The following is a 20570-nucleotide window of genomic DNA, read 5'->3' on the forward strand; positions in this document are numbered from 1 at the left end:
AATGTCCAAGAGCTGTCGGGGAATCCCAGACTCTCAGCGGTGCCCAGTGACAGGACGAGGAGCGATGGCCATGAATGAAACCATAACAAGTTCCACCTCAACATGAGGAAGAACTTCTTCCCATGTAGGGTGGCAGAGCACTGGAACAGCCGCCCAGGGAGGGCGTGGAGACATCCCAAAGCCAGCGGGACACGGCCCCGCGTCCCCTGCTGCGGGCGGCCCTGCCTGCACCATCGGCGCTGGATTGGCCGCGCCTGGCGCGGGCGCCGCGCTCGGCGGGGGATTGCTCGGGCCTGGGCGGGCCTGGCCTCAGCAATGGCGGATGAGGAGCTGGAGGCGCTGAGGGCCCGGAGGATGGGAGAGATCAGAGCTGAGCACGGGGTGAGAGATGGGGGAGATCAGAGCTGGGCACGGCGTGAGAGATGGGGGAGATCAGAGCTGGGCACGGCGTGAGAGATGGGGGAGATCAGAGCTGGGCACGGCGTGAGAGGTGGGGGAGATCAGAGCTGGGCACAGGGTGAGAGATCAGAGCTGGGCACGGGGTGAGAGATGAGGGAGATCAGAGCTGGGCACGGGGTAAGAGATCATAGCTGAGCATGGAGCGAGAGATGAGGGAGATCAGAGCTGGGCACGGGGCGAGAGATGCGAGAGATCAGAGCTGGGACCGGGTGAGGCACCGCCCGTGCCCCCGCCCGGGCCGCTCTGGGCGGGCGCGGCGAACGCCCCTGGGAGGCTGGAGGGGAGCGGGGACAGGAGAGGCCTCTGGTGAGTGAGGGGCGCGGCCCGGCCGTGCCGGGGGCCTTGGCTACAATCGGCACTGCCCGGGACCCGCGGTCACCTCCCCTCAGCAGCCCTCCTTCCCTGGAAGGTTCCGCACACGAGCGGTCCCTCCCCCGACCTTGCTCCACACCACTCGCTACTCCATGGATTACCTTCCAGCCATCTCGGTTTTCAGAGCTGAAGAGTCACGGCATGGTTCAGGTTGGAAGGGACCCCTGGGGATCACCCAGTCCAACCCCACTGCCCAGGCAGGGTCCCCCGGGGCAGGGGACACAGGAACGCATCCAGGTGGCTTTGGAATGTCTCCAGAGAGGGACACTCCACGCCCTCCCTGGGCAGCTCTTCCAGTGCTCTGCCACCTTCAAGGTGAAGAAGTTTTTCCTCCTGTTGAGGTAGAACTTCTTGTGGTTTAGTTTATGTCCATTTCTCCTTCTCCTGTCGCTGGGCACCACTAGAAAGAGTCTGGCACCATCCTCTGACACCCCTGGGAGATATTTGTATGGATTTATATGAACTGGCAGTTTTGTTGTCCCTGTGAAGGCTCTCCCAGACCTCTGAGCAGCCCTGTTCTCTTTCTGTACAGTTTCCCATCCTGCTTCCACACTTTTAAGTGTTACCTGTAAAATCTGAGGTGCAGATTCTACATAAAATTCAGGTTTTTCCTCTTTGTTGCTTGCTTCTGAATAGTCATCACTAATAGTGACTTGGAAGTTTGTCCCCTTTTACTTTTCATATGTATTAGTATTTAATGCAGGACCAACTCTTGCAGAACCCCGTCATTGACTTTTCATTGGCTCCAGGAGTTAGACTCCATGATCCTTGTGGGTCCCTTCCAGCTCAGAATATTCCATGATTCTGTGATTCTCTGATCTCAGCTGGGATTGGGTTTTCTTTTGTTTTGATAAATACAAAGCGTTACATTTAATTTCACTTAACTTACCTTAATGGGTTTATAATGCTTTTGTCAGTTTTCTGGGCTTTGGGGAAGTTTATTAAGCTGCACCTAAGGGGAAGGCAGTCTGTGGATAGATCCAGGAGCAGCACTCATCCCACTGTGGGCATCGCTGCGCTGTGAGGAAAGCAGAGAGTGGCATTTTTATTTGCTGGGGCAGCAGATTCCCATTTCCAGGATCTCATCCATGGCCAGGCGGGTTCAGGCAGGTTTATGTTCCGTGGATGCTGCTGGAATATTTAAATGGACTGTCCTGTGTGAAATGTTCCTGGACTGTGGTGTTTACTCTGCTCTCATTCCTTAGGAGCCTCCTGGTGATCCATCGCAACAGGAAGCCAAACAGAGGTACCAATGAGACTACTGAATTTTGGTCTTGCATCTAATAATAATTTTTAACCATTTACACTCTGGGGTTTTTTGAGTATTTAATTTCTTTGGAAAACTCCCCCTCATTTGTTTTGTTGTTGGAAAAAACACCTTGGCTCTTCAAGGTTGGGAAGAGTTCGTGGTACAAATCTTGAAGGCTGGCACAGCTCCTCCCAAACTGCTGCTTTGTCTGAGTGACCACTTTGGGTTTGGCTCCGTTACTGCAGCAGGAACAGCCTTTCCTAGCTGGTTTGGTTTTTCTGGGATAGCTGTTGCAGTTAAAACTATGAACCAAAATGCTTTGTGTGGGAACAGTGTTTAGTATTTGTGCTCAGGGGAACACTGAAAACAAATGTTTGAAGAGCTGACTTGGCACACAGTCCAAGTTTGTATTGACTGAAATGCATAAACTAGAATTGCAGATGGTCAAATATTGCAAATATATGAAGACTTAGTGAAAAATGCCAAATACATAATGAGGTTTGGGTTTGTCTTGCCATTGCAAGGACTATTCCTTGTGCCTGCTCTACCATACACTGCCTTGGGATGAATTCCACATGGAACTGAACACAGGATCCAAAGCAGGTAGTCTCTGAGATGTAATCACAAGCAGTAAGAAGGTGTAAGTATTAAATTCCATCTTGATTTCTTGGAAGACATTGCCAGCTGTGTAATTTCAATGTACATAGAAGTGCCCTTGAGAGGACAAGCTGTAAAAGAAATCATGTAACTATAAGGTTTGAAGTGATCTTCCATGAATCAAAAGCGTTCTGTAGTTTGCTGTTCTGTACATGTTATTTTAGGTATTTGAAATCCCACTTTTAATGTGTGGTTCATTTTCCCTTACAGGGAAGCAGAGATCAGAAATACTATTTTAGCCCAAGTTCTTGATCAAGCAGCCCGTGCAAGATGTGAGTATCCAAGTAACTTTCTAATCAAAATTCCTCACCTAGTGGACTCCAGTGCTGCTCAAATCCAGCAGGTGCTGGTATGGAGGCCAGACTAGAAAAATACTGTTGTTGCTGAGAAGATAAAACTTGCAGCAATAGCAGTGATTGGAGGGGAGGGTTTAACTGACATCTGAATAATGTTAATAATTTTTTTTTTTTAATTAATAATAGGAATTTTAGGGAAAGTAAAAATTGGTTAATCGAATAATGAACAAATACTTTAAAGTAAGAAATATAACTGCCTTGTTTCTGGCATAAGTAAAAATGCTTTTTTCAATTTATTTCATGACCCTGGCATGAAGGAGACGATTTCAAAGGGACATTTGTCACTTTTTAGTTTCTTGGTGAAGGTATTTGAGAATGTTTTAAACCCAAATGAGCAGAGCCTGTTTTTGTTGCAGTAAGCAATTTAGCACTTGTGAAACCAGACAAAGCAAAAGCAGTAGAGAATTATCTTATACAGATGGCAAGATTTGGACAGCTAGCTGGAAAGGTGAGTATCTTTTCCCAGTTCTTTCTCACATATATTCATTTTCAAACCCAATTCACTCTAAAAAGAAAAAAAGGATGTTTCTCATAGCTGTAAATTAAATAACTGAAAAGGCAATTGAGAGCTTTTAAATATTATTATATAATTCCATCAAAAACCTTTCATAAGAAAGGAAATTGTGATTCACTGTTTTTTGATACTAAGCATTTCTCAGAATGTGTTTGTACAGCTGGTCTTCCACTCTCCTAGGTATCAGAACAAGGTTTGATAGAAATACTTGAAAAAGTGAGTCAGCAAACAGAAAAGAAAACAACAGTGAAGGTAAGCTCTCTTTCCTAAATGTGATGTTGTTACAAAACAGCAGAAAAATAACAGATATTGGACCAGTTTGGCTCAGGGCAGAACTTGGTATTTCCACCTCTCAGCCCTGCCCTGGTGAGTGCTGGGAGGAAATCAGAGCAGGAACATCTGCAGCTGGGGTGTGACACTGGCAGCCCCACATTGTCAAATGCAGAATGGGAAAGGCTTGTGCCAGCCTGGAATTACTGTGACCCCTCTATTTTCACCTTATCTGTTTCATTTCAGTTCAACAGAAGGAGAGTACTGGATTCTGATGAAGAGGACGATTATTAACACCACTGTAAGGCTGCCAAACAAACGCCTGGAGAAAGGCACCTTGCTGTTATCAGGCACAACGCAAGACCTGAACATGTTTACGCTTCTTCACTTTTTTTTTTTATTATTATTATTATAAAAGGCCAACAGATGAACTTGTAAAATAAATTTGAGAAGGGGGATTTTATAACTTAAATTTTTGTAGTCTAAGAGTCCCGAGCAGTGTGAGGTTCCCCACGGCTTCATGAGCATGAATGTTTTGTTGCCCCTTACTCAGTGTGTAAGCTCTGCTTTCAGCCACTGCACACACTTAACTTGCTGCTGGTGGAGATACCAAACACAGCAGGAGCCAAGTGAGAAGCTGGGAACAGCCACTCTCCAGGAGTTTAAAATCTTGCCTCCAAGTCCCAGAAGTGTTAGAAAGGAGATTTCCTGAGCCCCTGAAGGACCCCCTGTCGAGCCATTCAATGGCTCTCAACTCCTTAGTAGAAATTTAAAAATAAAGTGAAGGCATCAAATAGTGTTTGGATCAGGGGACTCCATATCAGGCAGTCTGTGTAAAGAACCACTGCTCTGTGAAGTTATTGGGCTATCTCCAAAAAAGCAAGTTAACTGTGTAACAGCACTGTTCAGACACTTGGTATCGTATGTTCTTAAAACTACCTCCACTTTTATCAAATGGCTGGAGTGTTTCTTACTGGAAAAAAAAAAAAGACCATTTTCCTAAACTTTCTGCAAATCCTGCATGCATAAATTAAAACTGAACTTGTGCTACACCTTTATTCAAAAATATGGTTATGGAAGTTAGTAGGATAAATACTGTAATGTGTTGATAAACACTCTACCACCACAGACCCCTTATCTGACATAACAGGATCATGTATGATTCCACCTGCAGTGTTTTTTGGAACAGAATAAAATTATTTCAAGTGAGCACTAGTGGGTGTTTTCCATCTTGTGTGAATGTGGTTAAAAAAGTATTAAGCAGCTGTTATTTTTGTTTCATTTGGACTAGATCTGGAATTTTTCTTGAATATCGAGGTTATTCTTACAGGTAAGGACAAGTGACTTACTCTGGGTCATCTACAGTGTCACAAGAGGGAAGAAAACCTGGTTTGTCTCTTTCCTTTCGGGTCTTTTGGCTTTTAAGAGCTGAACATCCTTTTTTTTTTTTTTTAATGTGAATGTAGAGCTGGAAAAGGAGGTTATGTGAAAATGTTCAATTTCATTAACCATTATATTTTGTACACCTCTGTGCCTTAAATCCAAAACCACACAACCTAATAATCTGTGAATGTGGGAGGGAAGAAAATCATATTGAACTGAAGAGTAAATTCCAGGAGATCCTTTAATTTACAGCTGGATACAAGGTGAAGTCTTCAAATGCCTAAAAAAAACAAGCAAGGAAATCTGCACAACAGATCAATGCTTGGACAAAAGAACTCAAAGAAAACAGCATTTTTCAAGTTATTTTACTAGTTTTTGCTTTCTATCATTTGGCACAAATCCAAGGCACATCAGAAAATCATATGAACTCATAAATTATTAGAAAAATAAACACATTACCATCAAATCCAAATGTCATTTGACATTTTAACTCTTAGATTAAAAAGTTATTTGAAAAACCCATCAGTCTGTCTTCCAGCTTTGTACTTTGCCAGGCAGGTTACTAATACCACAGTTAAAAGAAAATTATCCATAAAAATAGTTTGGAAATAGAAATAAAAGGCAAGCTGGATGAGATGAGCCAAGAATAAAAAATCCTGCACTGTCAAACCTGGCTTGTGCTATTTACACGTAACTGAACAGTGGAAAATGAAGCTGAAATCTAAGCAGCCACCTCGTAGTTCCCTGTGAGCTTTCAGAGATCACCCTGGGGAATGGGGTGGGATGTGGCCTATTCCAACCAAAGCTCACTGATGAGAGAAGTACCTTTCATATGGGAATGTCACCTTTTTAAGAGCAGTCCAGAGCAGGCTCCTAAGCAGTCTGCAGATGTTGCCCAGGTTCAGAATCATGAACAGTTGTGCATTTTGGCATTACTTGCTTTAGAGGAAGGGAAAACCCAACTATTCTGTGTGTCCCTACACGCTTCTGCATTGTTTTTTATTTGGCTGTGAACAGCAAGTCCAAAGTTCAGCTTTGTCAAGGGCTCTCTACTTTTCCCCAGTATTTTGGCTCCTGTGTAGGAGCTTGATGCTGCAGCTCTAATACAGGGGAGCATTGCCAAGGAATCAGCAAGGATTACATCCCTTCACATTAATAATGCAGTGCTGCAGATGTTATGCACTATTGTCTGCCCAGCTACTGAACTATACAGAAATATATACTATAATGGTTTGTAACATTACAATAAAAATAGAGACATTTCAGTTATCTCTGGCAATAAATACCTTGTTATCCAATATATCTTTTTTATATATATATAAATATATTCTCAGTGTAGTGATAAAAACTGAAAAATGCAAAAATTATTCAAAGACTTTTAAAACAAAGTGGGTGGCTGAAAAATACAATACAGGGTTTCATTTGGTTTACTGTTACATAGAATTTTTTTAATAAGTGCTAAGTAGGATAGGAAAGTAATTCTGCTGTCTACATCTTGGTATGTCCCTGTTTGTGAGATCAGTAATGATCTGGCTGTTAGTTACCTCCACCATAAACAGGAGTCAGTCTTCAAAGTGCTAAAACATTCAGTTTGTGCTGCAGAGCTGTCCTGTCCTCTGCTCTGAGCACGGGCCTGCGAGTGGCACTGACTCTTTGACACACAGTGAAAGGTTAACAAAGCTCACACCACCGAGCTCCTCAGCTTTTGGCGTCCAATTCAGTGATGTGAAATGGAGTCCTCACAGCAGTCTTGTGATTGTGAAACACCCAGGCTTCCAGGGCTGGATGAAGCACTGTCACTGCCATCCTCTGCTGGCAGGGGCACATTAACTGTGTGTCTGCGCTGCATTAACTTGCTCCTGTGAGGAACTTCCATCGTGTCATCGTGTTCCACACACTCCCCACTGCTTCCCGTGTCCACCCCCTCAACTGTGCTCTGGGCCAGCGTTCCCACAGACTTTAACTTGGTTTTATCAAAGCTCTTAATAGCCATCTGTGAGGAGAGAGGAAGGGGATGTTAAGAGCATTACCTACTTTCTTCATTACAAAGAAGTAAAATGAATATGGTGTTATAATTATCACATCAATTGCATGGTATTCTTTATACTGAAAATGCAGCAAAGGATTAAAAATGGCAGACTTTGCAGGAGAGTAATTATACTTTGGCCATATATGAAATAATAAGAAGAGGCCACATCAGTACCAGAACTGAAAACAGAACAGGCATTCCAAAACTTATTTTCACTACAGTATCACAACATCATCCTAACTCTTCTAAACACCTTTTGTAATGCAAGTCTCAAGGTACCTGAAATTAACAGCCCTTTCTTTTACTATTAAGAAACATGGAAGTAGCAATACAGATATGGTCAACCAGGCACTGCTGAAGGTAAAGGCAAAATTTCCCTGCTTCCAGTTGTTACCGGTGAGGGAAGAGACACCCACCCTTCCCCCTCCTCCCTTAATGCCTCTTTTTGGTCATTCCAACTATTGTATCTTCCATTTCCACACCTGCTCCTGTTTTTTCCTTTATAGAGGGGGTGGCTCTCCTTGATTACTGGCACAATTGAGAGCTGTGTGGTTCGTGAATTCATTGTACAGCCACAGCTGCATGAACTCACCACAGCACGTGGCTGAAGAGCTGTGTTTGATGGTCACATATAAGTTTTTTGACACCTGTGTAATGACATGACACACTGCATTCAGTGAGCCACAGTTATAAAATCTAAATCCCATGTTTAATTAAGTAGTGGAATATTATCATTAATACAAGAAATAATAAAATATTACAGCTTTATAGCATTAATTTGGCATTCTCAAGGCTCTCTGCAAATGTTCAATCTGCTAGGGGCTCTATGAAATAGAACAGTATCCCATTTTCTAGATGGACATGAGCAGCAGAGTCTGCATTTCCAAGGCTGTGTCAATCTAATGATGGGCAGCTGCTGGACTAACCTGGTCAGACCTGCTTTGTTTTGGACAGGTTAGTTTTTCTCTTGATTAAAGTGTGCTGACATGGTTCAGCAGAAGGTGTAACAGGAGCCAAAGGCAGCGTAAGGAGGAAGAGGGAGCACATGCTCTGGGTGAAGGGCAGCATCCAGCAGCCAGGTGCCACCACACCCCCCAGCAGAGGTGGATCTATCACAAATATTTGTGTCACAGCTGACAATGCAACATGCACTTTGCTGTCACCCTTGCAAGCAATCTCCTCCTCTCACAAGCAGATTTATGCAAGCCCTGATTTTAATCTACTGAAAAACGTGTCTGTTGCCAAAGCATCCCTGCTTGGCTACAGCTCCTACAACCTGCACAGTTTTTCAGTCCTAGGTTTTGCTGTAATGACACAGAAAACAAGAGATGAAGCCTGCAATAAGAGGCTTAGGAGGTTTAAAAGTAAGAATAAGGTGTTTAAGAGGTGTTATTGAAGAGCACCACTGAAGTTTGAACAACGATGAACCAGCAGCAATTTGGCAAACAGGTCAAGTGACTGAGCACCCATCACTAATAAGGAAACTTTCCTCTTATATGTACCCATAGTAATAGAAAACAAACATATTTGCTATATCATACAAATAATTCAAGCAAGTATTTCCACTTACCTGGTGCAGTAACTGATAGTCAAAATTAGGGACACTTTTATCTCTTGTTATTGTTCTCCGTAAATGTTTTTCTCTAAAGAAAATTTTAAAGAAATGAAAGAGATTAAATGTCTTTACATAAGCCTTTCATAAAAGCCTCTATCACAGAAGCTCCACAAGGTGGAACTCTCTCACCAGAGACAGGCTGCTCCCTTACACCACCAACCCTGTATTTTACTACAGAATAAATATTAACATTAAAAAAATATAATAGGCAAACCCCAACCATTGAGTGAACACTAACATTATATTTTTAAAGCTGTCTGGCTCTGAAACCCTTAAATGATGGTACACCAAGTATTAGTGCAAACTCAATTTTAAATACATTTTAAATACACTTGTAAGTGCTCCTTCAACTCCCAGTGAGCATTTCGTGCCCAGAACATCTGCCTGGGGATGTGAACGTGCAAGCCCTGGGGGATTAACATCCACTGTCACACCAGCATGGGATGTGTAACCATGACTGACCCTCTCTGGGCTTTATTAGCAGCTGTATTTCTTGTTCATGTATGGGAAACAACAAACATACTCTGAGGAAGCTCCTCTGCTTACTTGTTAAATCTGTTAATTGATTGGACCAGTTGAAGTTGTCTGCTTATGGGATCATCGGCTTTCTCACAGGGCTTAGAATGCACTGGGGGTTTAAAAGAACAGGCAGCTAAAATTACAACTGAGTCACGCTTAGGAATTAAAAAAACACAGTTCTGAATGAAAAGTGGCATCTTCTGACATTAGATTTTAAATTTTACAGTAAAACTGTAACCGTACTAACTTGAATCAGAGTGGCAATTTGACTTTGGAAATTTTAAAGCATTTTAATTTGCAGGAGTAAACATTCTTCATCAGATTAGCATGACTGGCCAAGCTTCTGCAGAGACTGTGAAGTTTTACAAACCTGAATTAACACACAGATGCCAAACATATCTTCAATTGTTCTTTTAGAACTATTCTCATAATATCTGAAAGAACTGTCTCAATTTTAGGCATCAGCACACTGTGATTAACTGTGGGCTTTCCATTAACCAGACATTCACAATCTTTCCAAGGGTGGAATGCAAGAGTTATTTTGAAAACTCATGGCTGCTAAAATGGGCACTCCTGCTCCTCATCTTCCTAGTTCCTGCTCTGCAGCCTCCCTGTCCTCTTTCTGCCTGGCTCAGCACAAAACTTGCTATGTCCCTTGCCCCAGGTCAGTGAACTCTACCACCTTCAAAATGCACCTGAAACACTTGTGAGCCAGCACAAGGGGAGCAGTGGATAACCCAGATCAGAGGGTGAGAGGGGAGGAGGGATGGTAACACCTCTCTCCCGTGGCCATAAGGCACTGCAGCAGCTCAGCTGCACTGTCACTCTGTGCCACGTGTCTCTGCACATTGTCTGAGGCTGTGCCACATCCTGCCACTGCTCAAAGTCCTCTGCAAACTGTGCTGAAAGGTTCAGACAGTTCCCTCTCTAGCTCTTATTTCTGTCCCAAAATATGAGAGACAGTAATGAATGAAGAGTCACTCCCTGACCCGTTTTGGGGCAAATTAAATGACAGTCATTTAAACCTGTTTTACTTTGCACTGAAATGCACAGTTAATACATTGTTAATTATATAATCTCAAATGTGGTGTGTTTTTTAACGTTAAATGCTTCTGTATATGAAATTTGCACACATACCCCAAAAAAGTGAAAACTAACTTTGCAGCAATGTCATGAATATAACACAAAGTCTGCTGCAGTTACAGTATTCTAAGTGCTACCTATCATAAATATGCAAAATAATTGACAGTTCTTTAATCATATGTAAATCAATTACATTAAATATTTGATGTATTTGCATATGAATTCCTAAATCCCTTTTTATTCATACTAGTGGAAATATGAGAGGTACCTTTTTTCCTTATCTTGACTGTAGCATGCTGCTCACTCTCCTTCTCTCCTTCTGCTGATGTGGGTACAGAGCATGGTGCTGCTTCCAGCAACTTCATGATATTTGAGTTCTTCATTTTAAGAGTTTCCATATTTTTCACCATCATTAAAGAAAAACATCAGTACAATTTAGGATTTTAGTCTGTGCAGAGTGTGTCAATTAATTGCTGCCAAAATGAATGTAACACACATGAAAATATTTCATTATAAACATAAACTTGAAATTGTATCATTTTGAGTAGGGGAAAAATCAGTGTTCCACAAGTTGCACTGTATCAGAGTGACAATTTAGTAGCCTTGACCTCTTATTTTAAACTATACAATTTATGGTTAAGCTAATTTCAATTCAAATGGTAATATACATACTAAAATTGATTCAGTACAGAACTCAGTGGTCATTATGCTACATCTCAGGCTATTTAAGCATATAAAGAGAGGGACCATGCATCAAACCCCTTAAGGATGAAAAAATTCTGTATCATTTAATATTAGATAGAATGAGAATGTTATTGCTATTAATAAAGGGGAAGCTCACAGTTATCTACTGCAAGATAAAAGGTATGAAAAGGCTTGAAGGGCAGAAGGTGGTGGGTGGAAAAAGGAAGATTGCTGGCAGTGCAACTGATTAGTGAAAGGTGTTCATTTGCCAGCATTTCTTCTGCTCTCTCTGCCATTACATAATTTAATGTCATTTTTATTTACATATGCACTTTCACTCTTTCTAGACTCATCCTTTCTGCCTAGGATAACTTATTTTAGAATCAGGTTTCATATAATCACTTGAACGTTGTACAATAAACAGGCATCTGAAGTCTTTGTACCGCACGTGATTGTTCGAGCACAGAAGTCTGGCAAACACTGTCCTGGCAAACACTTCTGTTTGCTGCCTTTCCCCCGTGGTGCACGGGGAACTTTGGGAATGGAGGTGGCTGCACTCACGGGCTCAGCACAGTCTGCAGGGGTGCAGCTCCTGTCGTTCCTCAGGTGCGTCAGGGCCCCGTTCTGCAGGAGCAGATCCACCAGGGCCTCGTTCCTCCCCACCACGGCCTCGTGCAGGGCTGTGTTGCCCTTGGCATTGGAAAGGTTCACAGAGGCTCCACGCTGGATGGACAGCAAAATGAAATCCCACTTATGCAGGCAGGGTAGCACGGACTGGAGATGGCACATTATTCTGTTTTCCTCTCCTTTCCCATGTAGGAACAAGGACAAGGCAGCAGAGTCCTCTGCAGTCACCATAAACCATCTGATCATATTATTTCCTCCTCCCTCATAGCTCCTGGATCAGCTCACTTCATTTTTGCATATATCTACTATACAGTCCGAGTTTAGGAGATACTTAAAAACCCCCCAAAACCACAATAAAAACTCCTATGGGATAGAATCATAAGCCAGAAAACCCAACAGCTGCCACATAAAAGTTTCATAAAAACAGCTAACTGTACAATAGTAAGGTAATATTTATGTAATTAAAATCTGTGAAGGGAAGGCATTGAAAAGAGTGAATTAACAAACCCTCTTTCTTTTCTCTCTGAGTAGTTTTGACAGAAAAATGTCAAACTAAAAATACTGATCCTGAGAACTGGGTAAGCACAGATACCACCTAAGAAATACCACTCTGAACATTCTGTTTTCAGTGATCTTACCTGTAACAACAGGGCAGTAGTCTCATAGTGACCATTCAAGCATGCATAAATTAAAGGAGTATTTCCATATATATCCTTTTTGTTTTGTTTAGCATTGTAAGCCATCAGACACTTTACCACCTATGGAGAGAAAAAACTTTTTAATTTAAGATACCAGCTAACCACAATCATGCAGAAAAAGCCCCCCCTGCTTTTTTTAACCATTTTTCTGGAAATCTAGATTGAGAAAGGGATGGAAGAAAAAAGGATGGAGAAAACAAGTGTCATATTTGCCAAAGAGATGACAACCACAAACAACTCTTCCTATCAGATTAATTTTAACACACACTTTTAAAAAAAACCCCAAAACTTAAGCAACCTCAAGAAAGGTCAGAAAATAAAACTCTAGTTATGTGGAAAATATACATAACCAATAACTTAACCAAAGATCAAACCCAAACCACCACAGCAGCAGTACCCATCAGACTTTTCCCAACTCATAAGAACACTTGGAAGGAGTTCTTTATGTTGTAAATATCCCATGAACTAACCTTCATTAACCTACAAGTGCAAGTTGTATTCTTGTTTTTTCTTGCTTCCCTAGTGCTTTTGCCTTCCCATCATCTTCACAGTTCTTTTTTCCCCCTGCAGTCCTCAGCTCCTTATTCTTATAACCCTAGTTTTCCACTTTTCTGCATCTTCCCATTTGCTTGTCTGCCCCTGCTTTTTCATGACTGTTATTCTTCCCCTCTCACTTACTCTTCCTCCTGTATTAAAACCCTACCCTCAGCAAGGGACGAGGTTATCTGCTACCCTCAGAGCTCAAACTGGCTCATAGTCTACTTTAATGAGTCAAAAACACAGCAAATATTTAATACAGTGGCTACTGAAGATACCAAGAGGTGCACATAACCTCCCTGAAGAGAAGGTATAGAGGAACATACACAGGAAGATTCAGCTTCACAAGGCATTTTTAAAGTGTTTGAAGTATGACAGTAGCTTTGGGCAGCACTTGCATTAAACCAGTATTTCAGATCATTTAGTAAGAAAAGGTGTCTACTGAAACAGCTTCAGATGAAAGATCCCCTTTCCACCTGGAGATTTTAGACACTGAAAGAAAAAGCAGAGTCACCGAACTAATTTTCTCTGTTACTGGTTTAGTCTTGTTGATAATTTCCCCCAGCAGCTTTTTTTGTTGGTGACTAAGTGTCAAACAGCTTTATTTAGAGGATGAGTTACCTGGAAGTGCCCTTTCTGGCAGGCCAGGTGAAGAGGAGCTGCGTGTTTTGCATTCTTGGCACTGACACTGGCCCCGTGTTTCAGCAGGAGCGAGACGAGCTCGGAGCGCCCGTGCAGCGCTGCCATGTGCAGCGGAGTAAAACCATCCTGGTTGGAAACGTTCACTCCCAGCCCATTGGCAGAGATCCTTGAAAATTTCTGTTGAGGAAAAGACACCACGAAACTATAAAAACAATCATGCTACTTTCTGTTAAAGAGCAGCCAAATACCTCCTAAGTTTATACAAACCGGGGAGATGGATGTTACAAGAACTTCTGCTACAGAGCCTAACTTGAGGACTCCAGGAAAAGTCAGCAAACCAGAGCAGCTGGGTGGTATTTTTGAACAGAACAATGTTATTGTTCTCTCTTTTCTTCCAACATGATAACTTCATAGACAGAAACTCCAGGAAAAGTATTCATGATATTAAAAAGAGACTAAAGCAGCACAGGTTGAGATGAAGTAAAACTCACAGGTTTTTATACAGCTGTTAGGAAGCTCATACTGGATATTAGTTAGTTTTAATGAGTTACTTTCATTTATACAGACATTTATGCTATTCAAGACAGACACTACACACCTGTTTTACTGCTACATGAAGCTTGAGGTAATAAGGATAAAAACTAAAATTAATTTACTCATCTGGAAGCAATACTGGCCCAGGGAGCAGATTCCCACAGGGAGTCAAGATAAGGAAACTATCTACAAGACAGCTTACACAGCAGTACAGAACACCTTCTTTCACTCCTCTCACAAACTGTGGGTGCCTGACATTTACAGTGCTGGACAGTCATTCTGCCTGTCCTCAGTGTGCTTTTCAGTGTGTGCTGCCTAACACAGGGGGTTAAGATTAGTTAACAAGTTCCTCCTTCTCATTCAGCAGTACATTCCACAGCAGATGCCATTCCTTCCTCTGTTAGCAATAAGATGAGCTTTATGCTCTCAAGCTCTGGCATCTTTAGCACATGATCTCTGTACTGAGGGCACATGGACACCCGTTACCAGAGACTAAAGTGTGAATGTGAAGCAAGTAATTGGTTTTCTATTTCCAAGAAACTGGGATCATTCCTTGTATAAAAAAAAAAAAGAAAAGACAAGAGTGTATTGTAAAGCCTGATTCTCTTCTACAGTCCACGATAAATAAGAGGGAAGGAAGTCTTTGCAACTGAAAACAAAGTCTGTAATTGTATTTAATCTCTGAAGAGGTTTTAAATGTAGCCTGTAGGAAAGATGTCATGTAATTAAAAAAAGACTTTATCAGCATTACATTGATTACAGGATTAGCAGGTATTCCTTGCTAAACTGATTACTAAGGTAAATAGTGTGACAGTTAGCAATGTAAACTACAAAAAAGAACCAGAAGCTTAGAAAAGTATTATTATTCAAAGTTGCCTACATATTCTAAAAGCAAACTGTTAAGCTTTCTCACTCCATTAGGTATTGATCAAGTCTTTGAATACTGTTCCTGTATCCAAAATTTTCAACAGTGCAATTGAAAAAAGGAACCATTTCATGACATCAGATGAACTGTGAAGATCTGTATATAGTCAGTTCCTTTTTAAACAGAGATACAGAGGTGCTGGGCCATAGGAATGCTACTTCCCTGGAGCTAAAACTTACATTAAAAGAATATAAATTAATCTTTTTACTGAATGAATATTCCAACCTTTTGTGCTGGCCCACATTTTGAGCACTGGCATAATGGATGGCAGAATTCTGGTTTTGATGTACTGACTGTGTCATCCTCATCTTCCAAGTCTTCTTCCACCCATTCCAAGAGATAACGTACCTGGCATAAAAAGCAAGTCCTTCTTTATAGAGTCCAAAGATTCCATGTCCTAATAAATCTGTATATGTAGAGAAGTAAGATTTCACAAACATACACTTGTGAATCTCTCAGGGAGATATACAGCCACCTCCTGGCATCAGCTGCCCACAGGTCAAATTGAATCAAATGTTACTGTTGACAAAGCAGTTAGAAAGTTCTCCAAGTACAGCAGTGAAGTGAACTATAAATGACTTCCTGCTGACTAATCACAATTTTGGTGTTCACCCATTCTCAAACCCTCCAAATCCTTTTAGCTCAGATGATTTGTGCCATCTCATATCAATGTGAATTTTGTTTCATCTTTTGCTTTAAAGAACATAAGAAACGACAAGGACGATGACATTTAACTGACACCCAAAACTTTGCAGGGGTATTAGCTTTTCTTAGGTCTGTGAATTCCCAGGAGCTCATGTTTGAGGGAGAGACCCTTCAGTGAAGACAATCTCAGGACTCGGAGCATTCACGTCCAATTTGCAAACAGTGATGATTACTGCATGTCAATTTTACATTACATTTTAGGCAACAACAAAAAAAAAGTTGTTTATGAAATACATTGTTACCTTGAAATGCATTAATCTGCTGTTCACTAAAGACATCTCAGAATTAGCAGTGACTGTATTAAGTCTCCATTATTACACCACCCAGCAACGTTAAGCCTGACACCTACCCAGTGTATCATTCTGAGCTTGTAAGCTCAATGGGAAAAACGTTTCAGGAACTCAAGACAGAAGTGGGAATTAAATTGGTCTCATAATGCAAGGGACAGTCCATCAGCAGTCACTTTGCCTAGGTGCATGCCAAGGACTAACATCACAGCACAAGAAAGACCAGGGGACTCCTGTGTTTTGGTGAGATCTCTCAGAGCTCCTGCAGATCCTCTGGGAAGTTCCCAGACACAGCAAGTTACAGGAGTACAGAGTGGGTGTGAAGCATGTCAGCTTGTGAAGGGTTTTCCTTCTACTCTTTTTTTTTTTTTAGCAGCTTTTAAGAGAGCTGTGAAAAGATGTATCATTGCCTTGTTACTGTGAAGGAAGATTGGCCCTTTGCCTCCCCACTGAACAGTGGCAGCAAAATCGAGGAACCCCTTCCTGCTGGAGCTGAGACAGAGGCACCTTTGCTGGAGTTGTGGGCTGGGCTTAGTGTCACAGACCTGGGCCAAGCCAAGAGCTCTACAGTTCATAGTCAAGAAGAGAATGGGGACAACAGAATTTCCAGCAGGTTCCTCCCACTCTATTTACTCTCACACTTGTCAGCAGGTTGTGCTCCAACACATTAACCATCTATCCAATTAAACACATGCAGCTAGAACAAATCCTAGGACAACCAGTAAGGGCCAAATACCTGATTCTGAATGACAACAAAATTGAGACAGAAAAAGGATCTTTTTCCACAGAGAATATTGCTTTCCCTGCAAATTCCATGTTGTCTTCTGGAGTAAAAAACAACCTTCTCTCAAGCTTGCCTGTTTATGGAAGACCAACTTAGTGAAGCTTTACTACTTCTAAAATAAATAGTGCTGTCACTTCACTTTCCCCTTTCCCTGCACACTGACCAAGACCCTCACAACCAACTTCCTCCTCCTCCTGCCACAGCTCAATAATGCTGCTCTCACTATCCAATACTCAGCTCTCAACATGCTGATACCAGTGGCTCACGAAAATCTGAACTTTGAACTCCCATGCACACCTCTGTATAACTACAGTGGAACAGCTCTTAGTTTGTTTAAAGGGTTTTTTTGCCAAAATATTAACTGTACTTTCAAGCAGACACGCACTGAACCACCTCAGGAAGTTGCCCATAATTTCCATTTGCCAGGTAATTTGTCATCTGAAACATGCTTTCCATTGCAGAGTAACACGCTCCTGGAACGCTCAGCTGAGCATTCTGGGGGCTCTGTACCCTGTATGCCAGCCTTTGAGCTGCTCCACAACATTTATTTTAGACAAGATATTTGCCTTTTTTTTTGTGGTGGATTTGCAGATATCCCTTCCACTGGATATGCCGGGTAGAAGGAATTTCAGAAGAGCATTAAATCCAGTATCTACACTGAGACAATGGCAATTCTTCCCTAATATCACTGACTGAAGTTTGAGCAACCTCTGCTCAGATACTTCTGACAGAACAGGCTCTGTAACCTCCCAGGTCTGTCCTACTGTTATCCCACTCTAATAATAAAAGGGGCTTTTTTATTTGCTTTTTTGTTTAAACCTAAGTATCTCTGTGGAAAGCTGAACAGTTCACCCATCACTACAGAGCCATGGTGCACACCTGACCACACATCAATCACTGAGAAGAAGGACTGAAAATTCATGTTAAGCAGGATCAACCACTTCTGCACCACACTTCACTGACAGAGCCACAGGTCCCTGCCTACAGCAGGGGTTGGAACAAGATCATCTTTAAGGTCCCTTCCAACCCAAACCATTCTCCAATCCAAAGCATACTTGCTTTTCAAGTTTTCAGGCTCTATGGTGATGACAAAGGTTGTTTTCTGGCTTCCTGAACAATCGAATTGTAATACTTTTTTTAATCTTCTAGTTTCATAGCACTTCTTTTAATGCCTCCTCTTGCAAAGCTCAATTGGCTGTCACAGCAAAAACCTACAACACTTAGGACCCTGCTGCTGGGTCTGTTCCTGAGGAGACAGACCTCAACAAACAAAATAAGAGCCCATTTCTCATTTACAGTCCCTATCCACCATTATTACAGGCAGTAAACATACCATAAAGAGTAAGTAATATTTAAAGCATTAGAGAACCTGGAAATTTAGGAATGAAAAAGCATTTGTGGATCTAAAAACACTGTACTACTGGAATGCTTCCTAAGTCAAACACACACTGTAAATCCTAACATTCAATATCCAGAACTGGCACAGAAACAAGCAACTGGGAATAACATTTTCTATTGGATTTGCTGTCAAAATTAGGTTTACCTGAAAGCTCATCTTTCTGCCTTTTCTTTTGTTTTGTTTGACTGCATATCCAGTCCAACACTGACCTGAGCACACATATCTCATTAGTGCTCTGCAATGCACCACACCCCCATCTACAATGGCATTTGACAGAGCACCTTGAGCACCTGCAAGCAGACAAATTGATCTTTCCCACAGCATTTCTTTTCAACATGACTGCCCTGAGTGTTGTTCTTCCCAAGTTCTTTACATCTCCTAGAGGTAACAATACATACATTTTTAAATGACAGGCTTTCACAAAGGAATTATTCAATTTAAAGTAATTTCTTTAGTGCATGAGGTCATGGAAATGTCAAAATAATGAGCCTTAAGGCACTGTAGGTAAAATAATTTGGGGACATGGAACGAATTTTTTTTCTAGAAAATGAGCTGAATTTGATCAGTTGTTGCTGAAGGAAGGTATTACCCAAAGCATTCTTCACTTGATATTATATACAAATAGCTTCCTCAATTGGAATGAGATAAATTGGAATTCAATAATATTCAACAGCCATGCTAAGACTCACCATTTCCAGATCTCCATCAGCAACTGCTCTCAGGAGTTTTTCCACCTATGTATGAAGAAAATAATTTATTTGTTTTGTTAGTATTGATATTAAGCAGTACACAGAATATCCTGTGTCCTTTGCTAACCTCCTAAGCTCATGTAGTAGGATTACTGCTGGCCCATTTCATATCTATTGATAAAGTTTTAAAGGAAAAACCTTCTTCCTTTATGAAGTACAAAAGCTGTACAAGGCCTGTGGCCATTTGATGATCTCTGACTTGCTTAGTTAAAGATAAACAGCACTTATGTAAATTGAGGATATGTGACCCACACATAAACAAAGCCATGTAAGCTGATATATATTATTATGCTGCTTCAGCAACAGCTGCCCCATACATTTCTGCAGTGAACCTAACATTAAAAACCCCTAGTCAAGACAAATTTCTATCCTAATAAACACTAATACTCTTTTGGACTCTTGCTGACCTACTATAAGCTACCAGAAGCACAAAGGATGGCAGGGTTTATTGTGCTATTTGAGAAACAACAGTTTAAGCTGAAAAAGATTCTTTCCAATTGTTCCCTTCACATGTGCAGATTGCTGGTTTATTCCTGTGCTAAAAACCAAACACGTACAAACCTAACTTGACTTTTAAGCGTGAAATTTGTTTTCTTACTTAAAATCTGAAAAGATATAAACATCAAAGGCTGTGCATTAGCAAAAGCCAGGTCTCCAACTCAGAGAGTTGTTGCAGGGAACCAGCATTAGATCAATTAAATATGTGTATGCTCAAGCCAGATAATGCCTGAGTGGGGCTGCTTGGGGAACGTCCTCTCCTGCTCAGGAGCCCTGCAGAGACAGAAGAGACACATGAGAGAAGAAGAGATGGAAGGTGCTCTGCAGTGCACTGATGCCATTCCCCTGAGCCCCTGGACTGGTTGTGAAAGCAGGACAAGGAGATGCACTTGTCTGCCCACTTCTCTGACTGCCTACTCTCACATGAAGGAGTGCAGATCTGACCTGATAGCAGTGGGATAGGTGCCAGCAAGAGGGCAGGGAGAGTCCATTAGTCCTGTCACTGGGTAGCTCACCCAGCCCCTGCAGATTGTTGAAGAATCATTTAATAAGCTTTGTGAAAGTCTGTTTCAGCATTATAGCAAATTATTCCAGCACTGGGCTAGAATCACCAAAGATGTTGCTGTGCAAACAAAGTTGTTTCAATATTAAGAAACACCTTTCAAGTGGAAAATGCCACGGAGTGACAGCTACAGTCACATTTCAATCTTTATCTAGAAATGACCACCTTGCTGAGTTTGACAGAGGTGTTTGGTAAGGCAAAAAAGGAAGAATGAGGCTGAAGTTTGTCTGGTCTGATCTTAGACACAAACAGCTCAAAGATCAGAGGCTAGATTTAATTTCTCCATTTTTATCTCCTTTCAGGAAAGCTGTAAGGTTTTATTTTATTACTATCTTTCTAATACAGGATGAAGGTCCTTGAAATCATGCACCAGCCACTCAAGGCATAATCTATGATTCTTTGATTTTCCTTTCCTACCTTTGAATGTCTAAAT

General features: G+C 41.5%; 2 protein-coding genes across 6 annotated transcripts in view; one reads left to right on the forward strand and one right to left on the reverse strand.

The window, feature by feature from the left end:
- The first annotated feature begins 279 nt into the window (after positions 1–279).
- On the forward strand, positions 280–5089 carry PDCD5 (programmed cell death 5). Its single transcript, XM_032701459.1, has 6 exons — positions 280–381; positions 2037–2077; positions 2948–3009; positions 3450–3541; positions 3788–3859; positions 4124–5089. Exons 1-6 carry the CDS (start codon positions 316–318, stop codon positions 4169–4171), a joined length of 381 nt encoding a protein of 126 aa, XP_032557350.1. The 5' UTR covers positions 280–315; the 3' UTR covers positions 4172–5089.
- Positions 5090–5618: 529 nt separating this feature from the next.
- ANKRD27 (ankyrin repeat domain 27) overlaps positions 5619–20570 on the reverse strand; it is a 54279-nt gene continuing 39327 nt past the window's right edge. For 4 of the 5 annotated variants that reach the window (XM_032701454.1, XM_032701452.1, XM_032701453.1 and 1 more), the window contains exons 21-29: positions 19018–19062; positions 15379–15501; positions 13674–13871; positions 12456–12575; positions 11752–11913; positions 10775–10883; positions 9451–9532; positions 8860–8932; positions 5619–7253 (exon numbers count right to left, since the gene is read on the reverse strand). In XM_032701454.1, the coding sequence (XP_032557345.1) occupies positions 6978–7253; positions 8860–8932; positions 9451–9532; positions 10775–10883; positions 11752–11913; positions 12456–12575; positions 13674–13871; positions 15379–15501; positions 19018–19062 (1188 nt within the window). In that variant the 3' untranslated portion in view covers positions 5619–6977. The remainder of the gene's footprint in view (positions 7254–8859; positions 8933–9450; positions 9533–10774; positions 10884–11751; positions 11914–12455; positions 12576–13673; positions 13872–15378; positions 15502–19017; positions 19063–20570) is intronic. The other variant, XM_032701455.1, reaches the window with a different exon arrangement.

The sequence above is a fragment of the Chiroxiphia lanceolata genome, chromosome 13 (assembly GCF_009829145.1).
Source record: "Chiroxiphia lanceolata isolate bChiLan1 chromosome 13, bChiLan1.pri, whole genome shotgun sequence".
Classification (NCBI taxonomy): Eukaryota; Metazoa; Chordata; class Aves; order Passeriformes; family Pipridae; genus Chiroxiphia; species Chiroxiphia lanceolata.